Raw genomic sequence first — 12636 nt, forward strand, 5'->3', positions numbered from 1 at the left:
TGCTTTGTTTTTTATTATAATAAATAGAAACACAAGGTTAACACCTTCTGTACTTGGTTAACACCAAAAATAGAACATGTAGAGAGCTTAACAGGTGAAAATGTGTTCAGCGCTGAAAGTGGTGGCTCACATAAAGACACTGCAGCAGGTGTGGCGGGAGAGGGCAGAACGGGGTCATAGTAGGTGAAGTATAACAAATAAGATGGTTGAATTTAGACACCAAAACGGAACACAGCAGTGGCCATGTGTGGATCTGTTGGTCTCTGACGTCCGTCCAGCAGTCCATTTCTTTTGTATAGGCTAGGTTAATAGTAAAGGACTACTTTAGAGCTGTGAAATTATATGATGATGAAGTGATTACAAGTTGAACATGTGAGTAAAACTGGCCTTTTTTTGGTGTTGTTGTTGGCTAAAAACAATGGCCAAAGCAAAATTTGGAGCAGTTCCTCTAATAGTGAAGTTTAAAATGACACGAAAGGCATATTTTAGGGTTGAATTTTGCTTCAGTTGTTAAATTGTATGAGTGCGATTTTTTGTCAGTGTTCCACTTAATAATTATACGATTGTGAGCTTTTGGGTAAACAGAAGGAAAGAGCTGAAAGAAGTTTAAGAGTTAGTTAAATAGGTGGAGACAGTTTACTTCCTCGTGGTGGTTCCTCCATTGTACGCACTGAAGTGCCGTCCCTCGCGGTACCCCCCTCCCTCTGTGCGGGTCTCGCCTAGCCTCCGCTGTTTAAATGGGCCAAGTTGAGAAGCGGCGGAGAGTGCAAATCTTGTTTGGTCTGGGTCTGTGAACTTCAGCGTGACTTCAGCGACATACACAGGGGTTAAAAACTAACAACTCTTACCAAACTTTAAACCGCACCAACGTTTGCACAGACACTAAGGATTATTAAGTCTCATATTTTATTATTATTATTACTATTATTATTAATAATAATATTGGGATGCGTTTCTGATCAATGGCATATATAACTGTGGTTTAATTGAAATAAAACACGCACTCTTATCGGCTTCTTATTATTGGCTGTAACATTTGGGCTCGTTACATCTCCCCCAAGTTTCCACAACAGAATCGCTTTTTTTTTTTTTTTTTTTTTTTTTAAGATTGCACTGGCGATTGGTTTACCTCTACTCGGTGGATATTAAAAAAGAAAGAAAAAAGAACTCCCACTTTTAAAATTCTCAAACGCTAAGAAGTGCGAGGTAAAACGTGGCCGATACTGATTAGAGCAGGTAGGAGAGTGTGAGGGGCTCAGGGCTGCCCAGCATGTCAGGTATTAACAGAGCGAGTGTGATTAAATGTGGGAGGTAGGAGCTGTGAGGCTGGCGGAGAGCGCTGCTGCCGCTGCGAGCTGGAAACTACTGAATGGGAATCTATCCGGCAACTTCATCAGACCGCTGTCTCTCGGCGACACGGGACTGCGTAAAACCAAGCGGCGCGTCTCCAAGTCTGGGTCAGCCCAACTCGCAGACGAAGAGGACGCTCAAGTTGGATCGGGCGAGCAGCAGCTTTTCACTTGTTACCGGCGCTCGGCTCCCACTAACATGCCTGCCATCAAGAAGGAGAGGCTGGATGGAGACGACATGGCATTGACTGCGTTCAACCCCTCTGAATACTTGGCCCCTTTAAATGCCACCGCTATCCCCGTGGTGACCCCGCATCCGCCGCCCTACGACCACATTTTCGCCCATCATCGCGCGTACTTGGGGCTCCACGACTCGGCGCTGCATCACCAGCACCTCCACCATCACACGGACGACTTAATGGTAGAGAGGTTCTCCTCCATCCCCGACTTTCAGCCCTTCTTCGACAACGGGGAGCCTTGCATTGAGGTGGAGTGCGGGGAAAACAAGGCTTTGCTTTATATCAATAAACTGTGTCAAGGCAGTAAGGGACCCTCAATTAAATACAGGGGCGAGTGGCTCACCCCCAACGAGTTCCAGTTTGTCAGTGGACGTGAGACTGCCAAAGATTGGAAACGGAGTATCAGACACAAAGGTAAGAACTGTATCTTCACTTTTCTGAAGGTTCACGGGCAAAGGAGGACACGACACGGTGAATTAGGAGCTTTATAGACGCCGCATAGTGTGGCTACTAACTTGAATCCTGTGGTTCGGTACTGAGTTTTGGAGTGAAAGGGTTACAGCAGTCGGTGCGTAAGGAGACAGATGAGAAAGGGCGCATATCCTCCACATACCCTCCGAGCCTTTGACACAGAGTTTGGGCTGCTCTCACACACACCGAGCCGGGGCTGCACTAGGAGTTGGCTGCACTGGACCGAGGTGAAAAGTTAGACGTAGTTTACTGAAATACGTGACAGTTCAGATATATTGTTTTCTTCCACATTATGAGATGAATCATTCCGCTAGGTGCAGCTGCACTTGTGCATGGGTGTTCACGTTTACGCATTGCATGTTAGATTTGAGGAGACTTTATGAGCCGATATTTTGCGTCAATTTAGCATCACAGTTCGTTTAATGCGACTTATTTGTATCCAGTGTTTCTCATTAAAGCTGTTGACTCATTTTGAATGTTTTTTTTTTCATTAAAAAACCCCCCAAGGAGAACAAAATAACAAAAAAAAAAAAAACAAGAAACCGTTGCCAGTGATTTTTAGCTTGGCATTTACAGCAAAGTATTCTTATGCAGTAACTACGCTTGGTGCGCGCCCTTTCGCCTCACAGTCACGCGCATGCAGGGCTACTCAGGCAAAACTGACACGCATTAAGAAGTGTGTGGGTGGGTGGGGGTGTGGGGGGGTCGCCCACAGGTCAAAAATGATAGTCTTATAGTTTAATATAGCGATTCCTATAGACAGATGTCAGTAAGCTCCTGGCTGGCTCGCAGCCCTGAACAGTGGCTACAGCTGGACACAGTGATAAAATTAAACAGAGAATAGGCAAATCTTTGCAGGTACCGACTCTTTCAGGTCTGTGTTGTGTTAATTATCTGGTTATTATTATTTATTTTTGTTATTTAACATTATTTGTTTTTAAAATTCTGAGGTGAAGAGCTGAAGACAGATGCCATGTTAGTGGGGAGCTTCTCCCATGCTACAGGAGATGAGTTTAGTTGATGGAGGATATGATAGGTGTTCTCTGAAAGTGTCTCTCTTGTTTGTTTCCAGGAAAAAGTCTCAAGACTCTTATGTCCAAAGGAATCTTACAGGTGCATCCACCCATCTGCGATTGCCCTGGTTGTCGAATTTCATCCCCAGTGGTAAGAATATTTCTTTTATTTATATATATATATATATATATATATATACACATACATACATACTGGTGGCTGCTGTGGCTTTCTGTATGTTTTATGTCAGGTATGGGAACACTACTTGCTGAGGTATAGCTTATTTGTCTTAAAGGTAACTTCTTTTTTTTAGTGTGTAGGGTTACTGTAGTGGTGAAGAATTATCTCATTGGTGGTGAAGGTTATAACTGGTCAAAGAGCACAGTCGTGGTATAAAAAACATTTGTGTCAAAGGTTTTGTCATTTTCTTTTGCAGATAGGCAATATAATTGTTTGTTTTTCTGCTCAGTTAAATCAAAGATGACTGTTTGCTCTTTCTCGGCTGGCACATCAGTTTATTTCTGTATTTCTTAAATCGCAAAATCTTGTTTAAGGGCTTGGAGTCTGTAGTCCTTTTTGTTTATTATATATTTTTTCCTCTTAGCCTATAGTTGAGTTTGGCGTGGGTCAGAGCTGGAAAAGACATACCAGCATTTATTGGTATTTTTGTTGTCAGCTTTTATTCTACCAGTGGGGGTAGTCTGTAAGAGTATATTGTGAAGCAGTCTTTGTAACCTTGATGGAAGAGACCCTACAGGCACACATGTCAGCTTTGATGGTAATTTTCCTCAGCATGAATATCAAATCCACTTTCAGCCTTTCACAGATGTGGCGTATCAAACAGCCTTTTATTCGGAGGCATTGAGCTGTCCAGGTCTAATGCCTGACGTTGGGTATCAGTGGTCAGGTTCTTCTGTCTCGCCGAGTCAGTTTCCTCACCTGGCTGTTGAACTTTTGTTTGCCTAGTGCCTCCCTCAGGGCTCGGCCAGGGGCACGGTGCCAAACCTTGAGGCCTTGCAGGTGTGTCACGATTATAGCATCACCGCTCTGTGTGTGTGTCAGCTTTGAGCAAGCACACTGCGGGCTCGCTGCCGCCAAATCTGTTCACACAGGTGCAGAGGGTTTTCAGCGTGAGTGTGTGTCTTTGCGTGTGTGTCTGTTTTCTCTTTCTTTCTTTTTTTTTTTTTTTTTTTTTTATCACCGCGGAGCGCATCTGTTGTCGCTCCCAAGCTCTAATCTTGAGGGAAGGGTGTAAGAGGCTTAGCGAGCTACTGAGCGTGGCTACTGCTGATTATTGTGTGCGAGGCACGCAAGGCAAAGGCGGGTTTGATAAGCTGGAGGTGTCTGAGTGATACAGGTAAACTGGTGACATTTTTTACAGCCAAGAATGAAGACCTGCACCCTGACACATTGAGTTCAGCCAAAACAAATTACCTGAGGGAGGTTGGGGGCAGGAAAAATACACGTCTTATTTTTTATTGAAGGATTTGAAAATCTGAGCGTTTGCTTGCGCTGAGGCTCATTACTGATATCATTGGCTCTTGGCTTGCTATGGCTTGTACAGTTCCACTTCAATTACAGCTGTGACGGAGAAAACTTTGTTATTGACGTAAGCAGAGATATGAGAGCCTTAAGGTTGTTGTTGTAGCCTTTTCTGCCTCTTCCCCCTTTCCTTGGGTTGGTGGTGAAGCCTAAAGTCAAACCCACCAAGTGAATACTTCTATGACACACGCACAGACACACACACACACACACATAGACACACAGGCTGAGTATGTTGGCAGTTCTATGTGGAGCAGTGAGGGTTAGGCGGAGGAGGGAAGGCAGCGGGACTTGTATGGCCTGTACTGGCGTCTCCCTTTCTCCCCACTGACTCCCCTCAGGGCATGGCAGCCAGCACTCCCTCACTGATGAGCTCTCGCTCTCTCGCACTTTTACACACACACGCGCGCACTATATGCCTGCCTACTGACACAAATTACCTCATGCCGACATTTGTTTTGAAAGTTTGACGGCTGAACTTTGAGTGATCTTGTTTCGCTATAGGCATGAGGCAAGCCATCATAAAAAAGTGCAGCAGCTGGTGGGAAGACGTCTCACCTGCCTGCACAGAAATCAGGGAAGGTAATTTGCTGCGTCTGCCTGGGCACGAGCTGTTTTAATAACACCATGACACAAATTGGTCCGTTACACTGGAAAGTTTATGGATTAAATATGTTCTTAATGTTGGTGTATGAAATTAATTCCTTTACGACTCGCTGTCGAGGTGTCTTACTTTTCTATTATGTAATAACGGCAAGTTGCTTAAAGGATTCCTCTTTCATATTAGCGTTTGCTTTTGTTACGGTTATTCATTGAGGTTTTCAGATGCTGCTTATTGAGTGCCTATAATACTTTATCTTAGCTCTGTGTATTTGTCTTTTTGTCTTTGCGTATGTTTGTGTTGGTTTGTATTTGTGTTTCTCTTTGCCTGATACCGGCTGACTTGTCAGCTTGCTGTGTGTGCACATACGAGTGTGCTTGGGTTCGTGTGTGTGTGTGTGTGTGTGTCTCTTCCCGGGAGAGCTGGGCTTCCTCTGCTCTGTTATTTCAGCGGAACTGGCGGAGGCCGGGAGGAAATTACACTCCCCTCCTCCGGCTCGTAAAGACCTCCTCCAATCAAGGGCTTCTCTTGCAAAGTGGAATTAAACACGCAGCCGTGCATATCTGTACAAGCACGTACACACACACACACACTTTTTTCCGTATAACTTCTTTCTCATTATGTTCATAACACCCATTTTCAGTTGGGTAAGAATGGAGAAGATAATTAAATAATTAAAGTGCTCCATGTTGAGTGAAATATAGGAGGACGATGTGTTTGTGTGATGGCTAGACCGTATCCACTGCGTGACGTGTTCTGTGTTTGTGCACACGCACGCATGCATGTTGCTGATGCTACGTTGCTATGGTAACAATGGAATAGGTCATCAGCTCAGAAGTGTGCAGAAACTGCAGTTGTGCCAAGTGCATAACTTTGGTGCGCGTCTCTCTCTGTGTCTCTGCGACCAATTAGATATGGAGCCTCCAATATGTGCATCAGTCTTACTGATAGACAGACATTAAAACCGTAATGTGGGTATGACATACAGAAATGCAATCCTAGTCATATACACACACACTTAAAACCATTTTTGTGGCTCTTGTTGTCTTTCCATCTATGAATAATTCAGTTAAAATAAACTGTTTAATTTAGCAAATTACCCATTAGCTTCCGTTAGTGTCCTGTTCAGCAGAGATGCCAAAGACTGAGAGCTGAATGTGTCTGGCAGTTTGTGTGAACGAGCTCTGTGCTGCACTGTGGTGGGTGCGGACACTGTTAAGATGCCCCTAAAATAAGTTGGAACAGCTGTCTGTCAACCAAATGTGGTTTGTCACAGTGAAGACAATGGTGATATTTCTTGAAAAACCCTCCTCCTCGATATCTGTGTGTGTGTGGAGTAAAGTGTTTGTGCTTGCGTTCTGACGTGCGATTTCCTCTGATAATTGTAGGCCTGATCTGCCACATCAGACCTTTGTAGACACTATTGTGTTGCTATCATACGTCTTTCAATACATTGAAAAGAACTCTTACCTGTATTCAACCAAAGAAAGAACATTCACCAGTTTGTGATGGTCTAATGAGTTTCTGGTTATTAATATTGACTTTAATAATGAATTTGGTTGTTAGCTGTATACTTAATGTAAACGCATAGAATGTATATGTATTTTTTAATGTTACAGATGTAACAATTCAATTCAATTCAATTTTATTTATATTCTCCCCTCTTCTTCCCCCCCATATTTGTCAGGGGAAGGAAAGCCACGGTCGTTACCTGTCTGTAAAGCTCCCCTGTGGCGACCTCAGTCGGCGTACACAAACACATAGAAAGAGTTGGAGAGAGAGAGGGCGATGGAAAGGCAGAGAGAGAGAGAGAGAATAAGTGAGGAAGGAGGAAAGAAAGGCGGGCGGGGGGGCGTGAGAGGCACGCTTGCACGCCTGGCTGCACCGGCACTGACCTCCCAGCGCCGAGCCTGCAGCCTCCCCTCCACCTCGCCGCCTCTCGCCCTCTGTGCACCTCAGCCCCTCCTCCACTATTCCCCCAACCCATCCACCCCCTCCCCTTTTGCCTTGTGCCGCTCCACTGGGCTGCAACTGCCCGCTTGGCTCAGCGCGTGGGGGCCGAGTGTGCAGGAGAGCATGTGTGCTTGTGTGTAAATATATCTCTGTGTGTGTGTCGGGAAGGCGTGGGTCTTGGTCGCATGCCTGTCTGTCCTACAGTGCTTTCTCACTTCTTTTTTTTTCCTCTTTCTCTCACATGGCCTTGAACAACCAAGTGTTGCCTAAAGACTGCACATACACCACAGACACACACTCGCACACACTGCCATCCACAATCAGATCTATTTTTCAAAGTGCATTTGAACTCATAAGGAGTTGGTGCTTTTGTGCATGAGCTCATTGGAGATTGATAGTTCTTTTTGCTATTATCACACATTTTCAGTACAATATGTGTGAAGGAGTGAACACCACGAGGAGCCACTCAAACAATATTTATTTATTTATTTATTTATTATTAACCAAAATATTGACCTTTAAAGAAACCCCATGCTAATACCTCTGTCAGCACAAGCATGTTCTTACCAAAATTATTCCAAAAGCTTGGAAGATGATGTAACAACAAAATCTTTAGTGAACCATCTCTAACACTATACCAGAATATGTTGGAAAACTCAAATCCCATATTTACTCGTGCTCTCCATACTTGCTTTTAGATCATTGCTCTTGTTCTGCCTGCAAGCCCGATGCTGCTGTGTTATGTATGTATGTATGTTTGTTATTTGGTATTATTTGATGTTATTTTGGTGCGATGGAAATCGGGTCTAAAACCATCTACAAATTTCAAATGGAACCTGTGATACTCATTTGCATCAGTTGCAACTTTTCCTTGATTCTGTGCCTCAGTTAATCCGCGCTCTGAAACCAAACAGTTTTAGCTTCCTTGCGCCTTCCCTTGAAGCTAGCCTTCTTTTGGTTGGCTACTCTTCGTAAACGTCTGAACAGGAGCCGCGTAGGGCTTCACTACTCACGACAAAAAGCTGTGCGCACGAGGTGAAACGCATCGTTATTATCCCCACTCTCTGACATCATACAGAGACAAAATTAGAAAGGGGGGAAAAAAACTATCTGAAACCGAGCTTGTTGCTACCAGTGATCACTAATGCGTATACTGACATCATTATTTGAAACTTCGTTAGCATCCACAATTGTAGCCGTGAATAGACGGGAAAAAATAAAACGAGCACTTTAGACTCTAACCTGAACAGACTGGATAGGAGCTTCATCTACAAATAAAATTTTGAAGTATTGATAGGATTTGCTTTAAAAAATAGGGTAATGGTTAGGCCGACAAACATGCTAAATGTTAGTATAGTTCTCAGGAACATGTAGCTAAGTCTTATCTTTTAACAGAAGAGCAGTAACAAGTTACTGTAACTGTTACTAGTAAAATATATGTATATAAAATAAAAGTGATGAAACTGTGTTGCTTTTGTGCACTTGTGTTGAAGCATAACTATGTTTTACTCCACTTGTGTAAAGCTGTGAGTTTCAGCTGTCATTTAAAAAAAAAATTGCTGTCTGTTAAGTTACTTAATGTGAAGCTCACACTAGTCATACAATTATAACCCCACGAGGCAAATAGAGATTTTGTCATTGTCTCTGCACAGTATACTGTGCCTTTGTCTGATTTCTTTCAGTTTTGTTTCTAAACTTGCTGAAAGGTCACGAAGTACGAAATGTTTTTTTTCTTCTACAAACGTATGGGGTGTGTTGAAGAACGAAAAAACACCGAAATAATGTGGGGACGACAATTAAATATCTTTCATGGAACGAACATAACGAAAAGTAACAGAGCCTGGCAATGAATGTTTTCCGTGAATTCACCAAAGCAAAAGCAACTCCACCAACTCTGTTTTTTGATGACTTGTGGCTCCATTAAGAGATTTTACAGATCAGTAGAAATTCTTACAGACTTTATCCTGACTAGCAAACAAATCATATAAACTTTATTATTAGGTTAGTGGGGGAAATCAGATTAACTGTGAACCATGTAAACACTTTAATCAAACCATTACCTTAATCTGATTATTCACAGTAGCTAGGTTATGCTGGTCGTGTTTGCACACTGAGCGACCTCAGGTTGACCAAAGCTGACAAATTTGTAGTTAATCACCTTTTTCAAAGGTACACCTGTGAAAATGTCATAACGGCCGTACCGTCCACTGGAATCGAGGAGATGAGACTAAACAAAGTAGATTTTGCATTTTGTGACGAATAGTTTTTCAGTCTCGCGTAAACACACAACAGACAAATTGTTTGTTTTGGCCTTGTTTCAGAGCTCTTATGCTAGCGCGGTAATGACCGCTTCGCGCCCCCCCGCCAAACCCACCATCCTCATGCTCACCCCCCCCCCCCCCCACTCCCCCTCGCTGTCGTCTCTTCATTCCCCCTCCCCCTTTCCCCTAGTGCTCGCGCCAAGTCGGCCCGCCATCCCGCCTCCACACACACACACACACACACATGCTGCGAGGTAACGGCAGACAGGCGCGTGACTCATTAGGCATTCGTCCCCCAGGGAGATCGCTGGGGGGGCGCGTGCGAGGGAGAGAGAGCGCCGCAGCTGCAGGAATGTCACGGGCGGCTTCTGCTCTGTGCGCGTGTGTGTGTGTGCTTGCTAATGCTGGTTGGAGCCAGCGGCGGGGCACTGCACCTTTCAGGAAATAACGCAAGGAGAAAGGGGAGGAAAAAAAGGGGGAAAAAAACATACTTATTAGTCCTCTTTTTCCACCAAGTGCTTATTTAAAAGTCTAAAATGAATTTAGAGAGAAAACATTAGATTGCCTTATAATTTCTGCTTTAATTTGAATGCTTTTTCTGGCCAAGCTGTGCTTTAGCTGTGGATGTTAGCCTGCGTTGTTTTTCACCAAGACGGCTTTTTGTTGCTTTTAAGCCATGCACTGGCCATGAATTTATGAGCGTTTATGGCTGCAAATGCAACAGCATTACTCACTGAAATATTAAAAATGTATTATTCCTATATGTTAAAATATGAGTTGATTTCCTGCCTCTTCATTAAATTTTAAATCATTTTAGTGAGCCCAGTAGCATATATTTCAGTACTTCAGTAAATCTCTTCCCACCACACTAAAGACCATATGAGACACAGGAAGTCAGTGCTGGCTTCATCAGGCTTTTAAAGTGACGGCGTTATGTTATTAGACGTAGGTCACTCTTAGGTTAATGCTCCTCACGACTTCGGACAAGCCCCCAACAGTAACAGAGAAACTATGTGCTCTACATTTGGCATATTTTGAGGAGGATCAGAAGTTTTTCTGAGAGTGCCCATCTTCTTCTTCTCCAGTGCAATTCACATTGCCCATTTCTCTCATATTTGTCTCTCTGTGAACCCTGTCCTTATATTCCTTTTGGTCCTGAATGTGGAAAGCCTCTTTCATTAAAATCTCTATATGTAGTAAAGGAAAAAAGAAACTAAACAGTACGGGTCTTCTAGACTTTTGTCTCTGGTTGTTGTATCGGTGGCTTTGTGCGTGTGCCTACCCATCAGCGAAACTACATAATGCATGCAGTTCAGACTTGTTCCATGTTGCAAGCCATATGTAAATGTTACCAGGTAGTAAAATTGTAGTCCCAGTGTTTGCAGAAAAGCATTCAGGCTGTGGATCCAAACTTGAAGCCTACACAGTATTGGCCGAAAGGATTGCAAGTGGGCTTAAGTGGCAGTTGGTGCTATTCATGTCTTTCAAATTTTGCCATGGAAATTGTGTTAGCATTCATAGAATTAAGATAATCACTTACAATGAATCCGTTGAGAGTGTTACAGATGGGCGTGTTGGTGTGAAAAGTAAAGATAATGCAGAAATGCCTTGAACCTGCATTCTTTGTAAACACCACTAGGGGGGCGAAGCTGTGGTTGCAAGACTTCCACGCATAGAAGTCTATGCCACGCCAGTAAATACTTTCCTGCTGAGTGTATGACCTCAGTCACTCATTTCGGGTTGCACTCAATTAAAACAAACAAACAAACAAAAAAGCATTTTGGTCATTCTAGGGGTCAAAAAGAGGAATTATCCAGGATATGGTCATTGGCTAGTTGATGGTGCATGAGTGTGCCGTTTCACAGACAGAACCATCACCTGCGGTCGCATCCGGTTTCAAAACACTAATATCTCGATGACGATAATGCTACATGTTAGGCTTTAAAATGGGACTTCAGAAACCAGTGGATGACGTCACAAACCGAGTGAACAAAGAAGACCGAAATAGTTAAAAATAAAACCTAAAGACACTAAAACTTTTAACGTCTCACGAAAATTTGTTTTTAAAGCTAATACATCGTTATTACAATATGTAATGCAAAGGTAACATGTTGTTTCACTGGCTAAAGCAGTTGTGGCCACCTTTAAATTAATATGTAATGGAATAATAAATTATTTTTCTATATATCAATCATTTGTTGAAAAAAACTGGACTGTAAATGATTGTAATCGTACTTAACCTAGATATTTAAGTTACCCCGATGCCTTAAATATGCGGGACTCCCCCAGTCATCTTACAGCTTTTATGATGTAATCCTAGCAGGGTTAACCGAAGAGATTCAATAAATGTAAACTATTAACTAACTAGTTACTTCATTTAAAAATGTGTTACAATCACAAAAGCTTGATTTAATCCTTAGTTAAATAAACAGCGCTAACTTAATTTAACATGTATGAAGGGCTAGAAAAACTTGTTGTGTTTTCTATTTTGAAAAATCTCTGAGAATAAAAATTTTATATTTTAACCTTGAAATGATTTGTGTACATTAAGTTAAACCAGAAGATATTGATTAATGCCAAATATTTATAATTCCTTCAATGAATGGAAGTGAGTGCTTTTGTGTTATGCAGGCTTCAATAAGTGAATACCATATATAGTAGATTCTGAAGGATGCTCTTGCATCAAACTTCATCTCTTATTATCTCTGACCTGTAATAGCATAATGAACACCTGCACTGCTGTTTGCCCCCAAAGTATCAAACATGCAGCGATCTGTCTGAATCACTGAGAAATTTCAGTTCAGGTTCAGTTAGTGCCGGCTTCACTGCATATTGTGAGTGATTGGCAGAGTGTCTGTGTGTTTCTGGATGTTTGTAGTCATTATAATTGTAATTGTCTATATTGTGCAATCAGTTCATCGGTGTGTGTGTGTGTGTGTGTGTGTGTGTGTGTGTGTAAATGTGAAGCCCAGATATATTTCTTGGCTGGCTGACTGTTAGACAGAAAGCGTGGGAGGTGATATTCATAGAGGTGCTTTTAGTGGGACTTTTATGAGAGACTTTTTTCCATGGCTGAAAGGAGGTTGACCACACACAGTAAGGTTGCCTCAGCTCTGCACACATGCATGTTTGTGCGTGCATGTACGAGCATGAGCGCTCAGGCGCCCTTCCTTTGAGCGCTCCTACGTGGGCTGCCAGGGGTGTGT

The 12636-nt window shown here is 42.8% G+C and overlaps 1 protein-coding gene across 2 annotated transcripts in view; it reads left to right on the top strand.

Annotated features, from left to right (window-relative positions):
- Positions 1 to 1134: 1134 nt before the first annotated feature.
- The window catches only part of samd11 (sterile alpha motif domain containing 11), a 49545-nt gene continuing 38043 nt past the window's right edge, over positions 1135 to 12636 (top strand). Inside the window, exons 1-2 of one of the 2 annotated variants that reach the window (XM_084916829.1) lie at positions 1135 to 2002; positions 3132 to 3223. In XM_084916829.1, the coding sequence (XP_084772955.1) occupies positions 1303 to 2002; positions 3132 to 3223 (792 nt within the window). In that variant the 5' untranslated portion in view covers positions 1135 to 1302. The remainder of the gene's footprint in view (positions 2003 to 3131; positions 3224 to 12636) is intronic. The other variant, XM_084916830.1, reaches the window with a different exon arrangement.

The sequence above is a fragment of the Perissodus microlepis genome, chromosome 20 (assembly GCF_051167445.1).
Source record: "Perissodus microlepis isolate ML-2025 ecotype Zambia chromosome 20, ASM5116744v1, whole genome shotgun sequence".
NCBI classification, from domain to species: Eukaryota; Metazoa; Chordata; class Actinopteri; order Cichliformes; family Cichlidae; genus Perissodus; species Perissodus microlepis.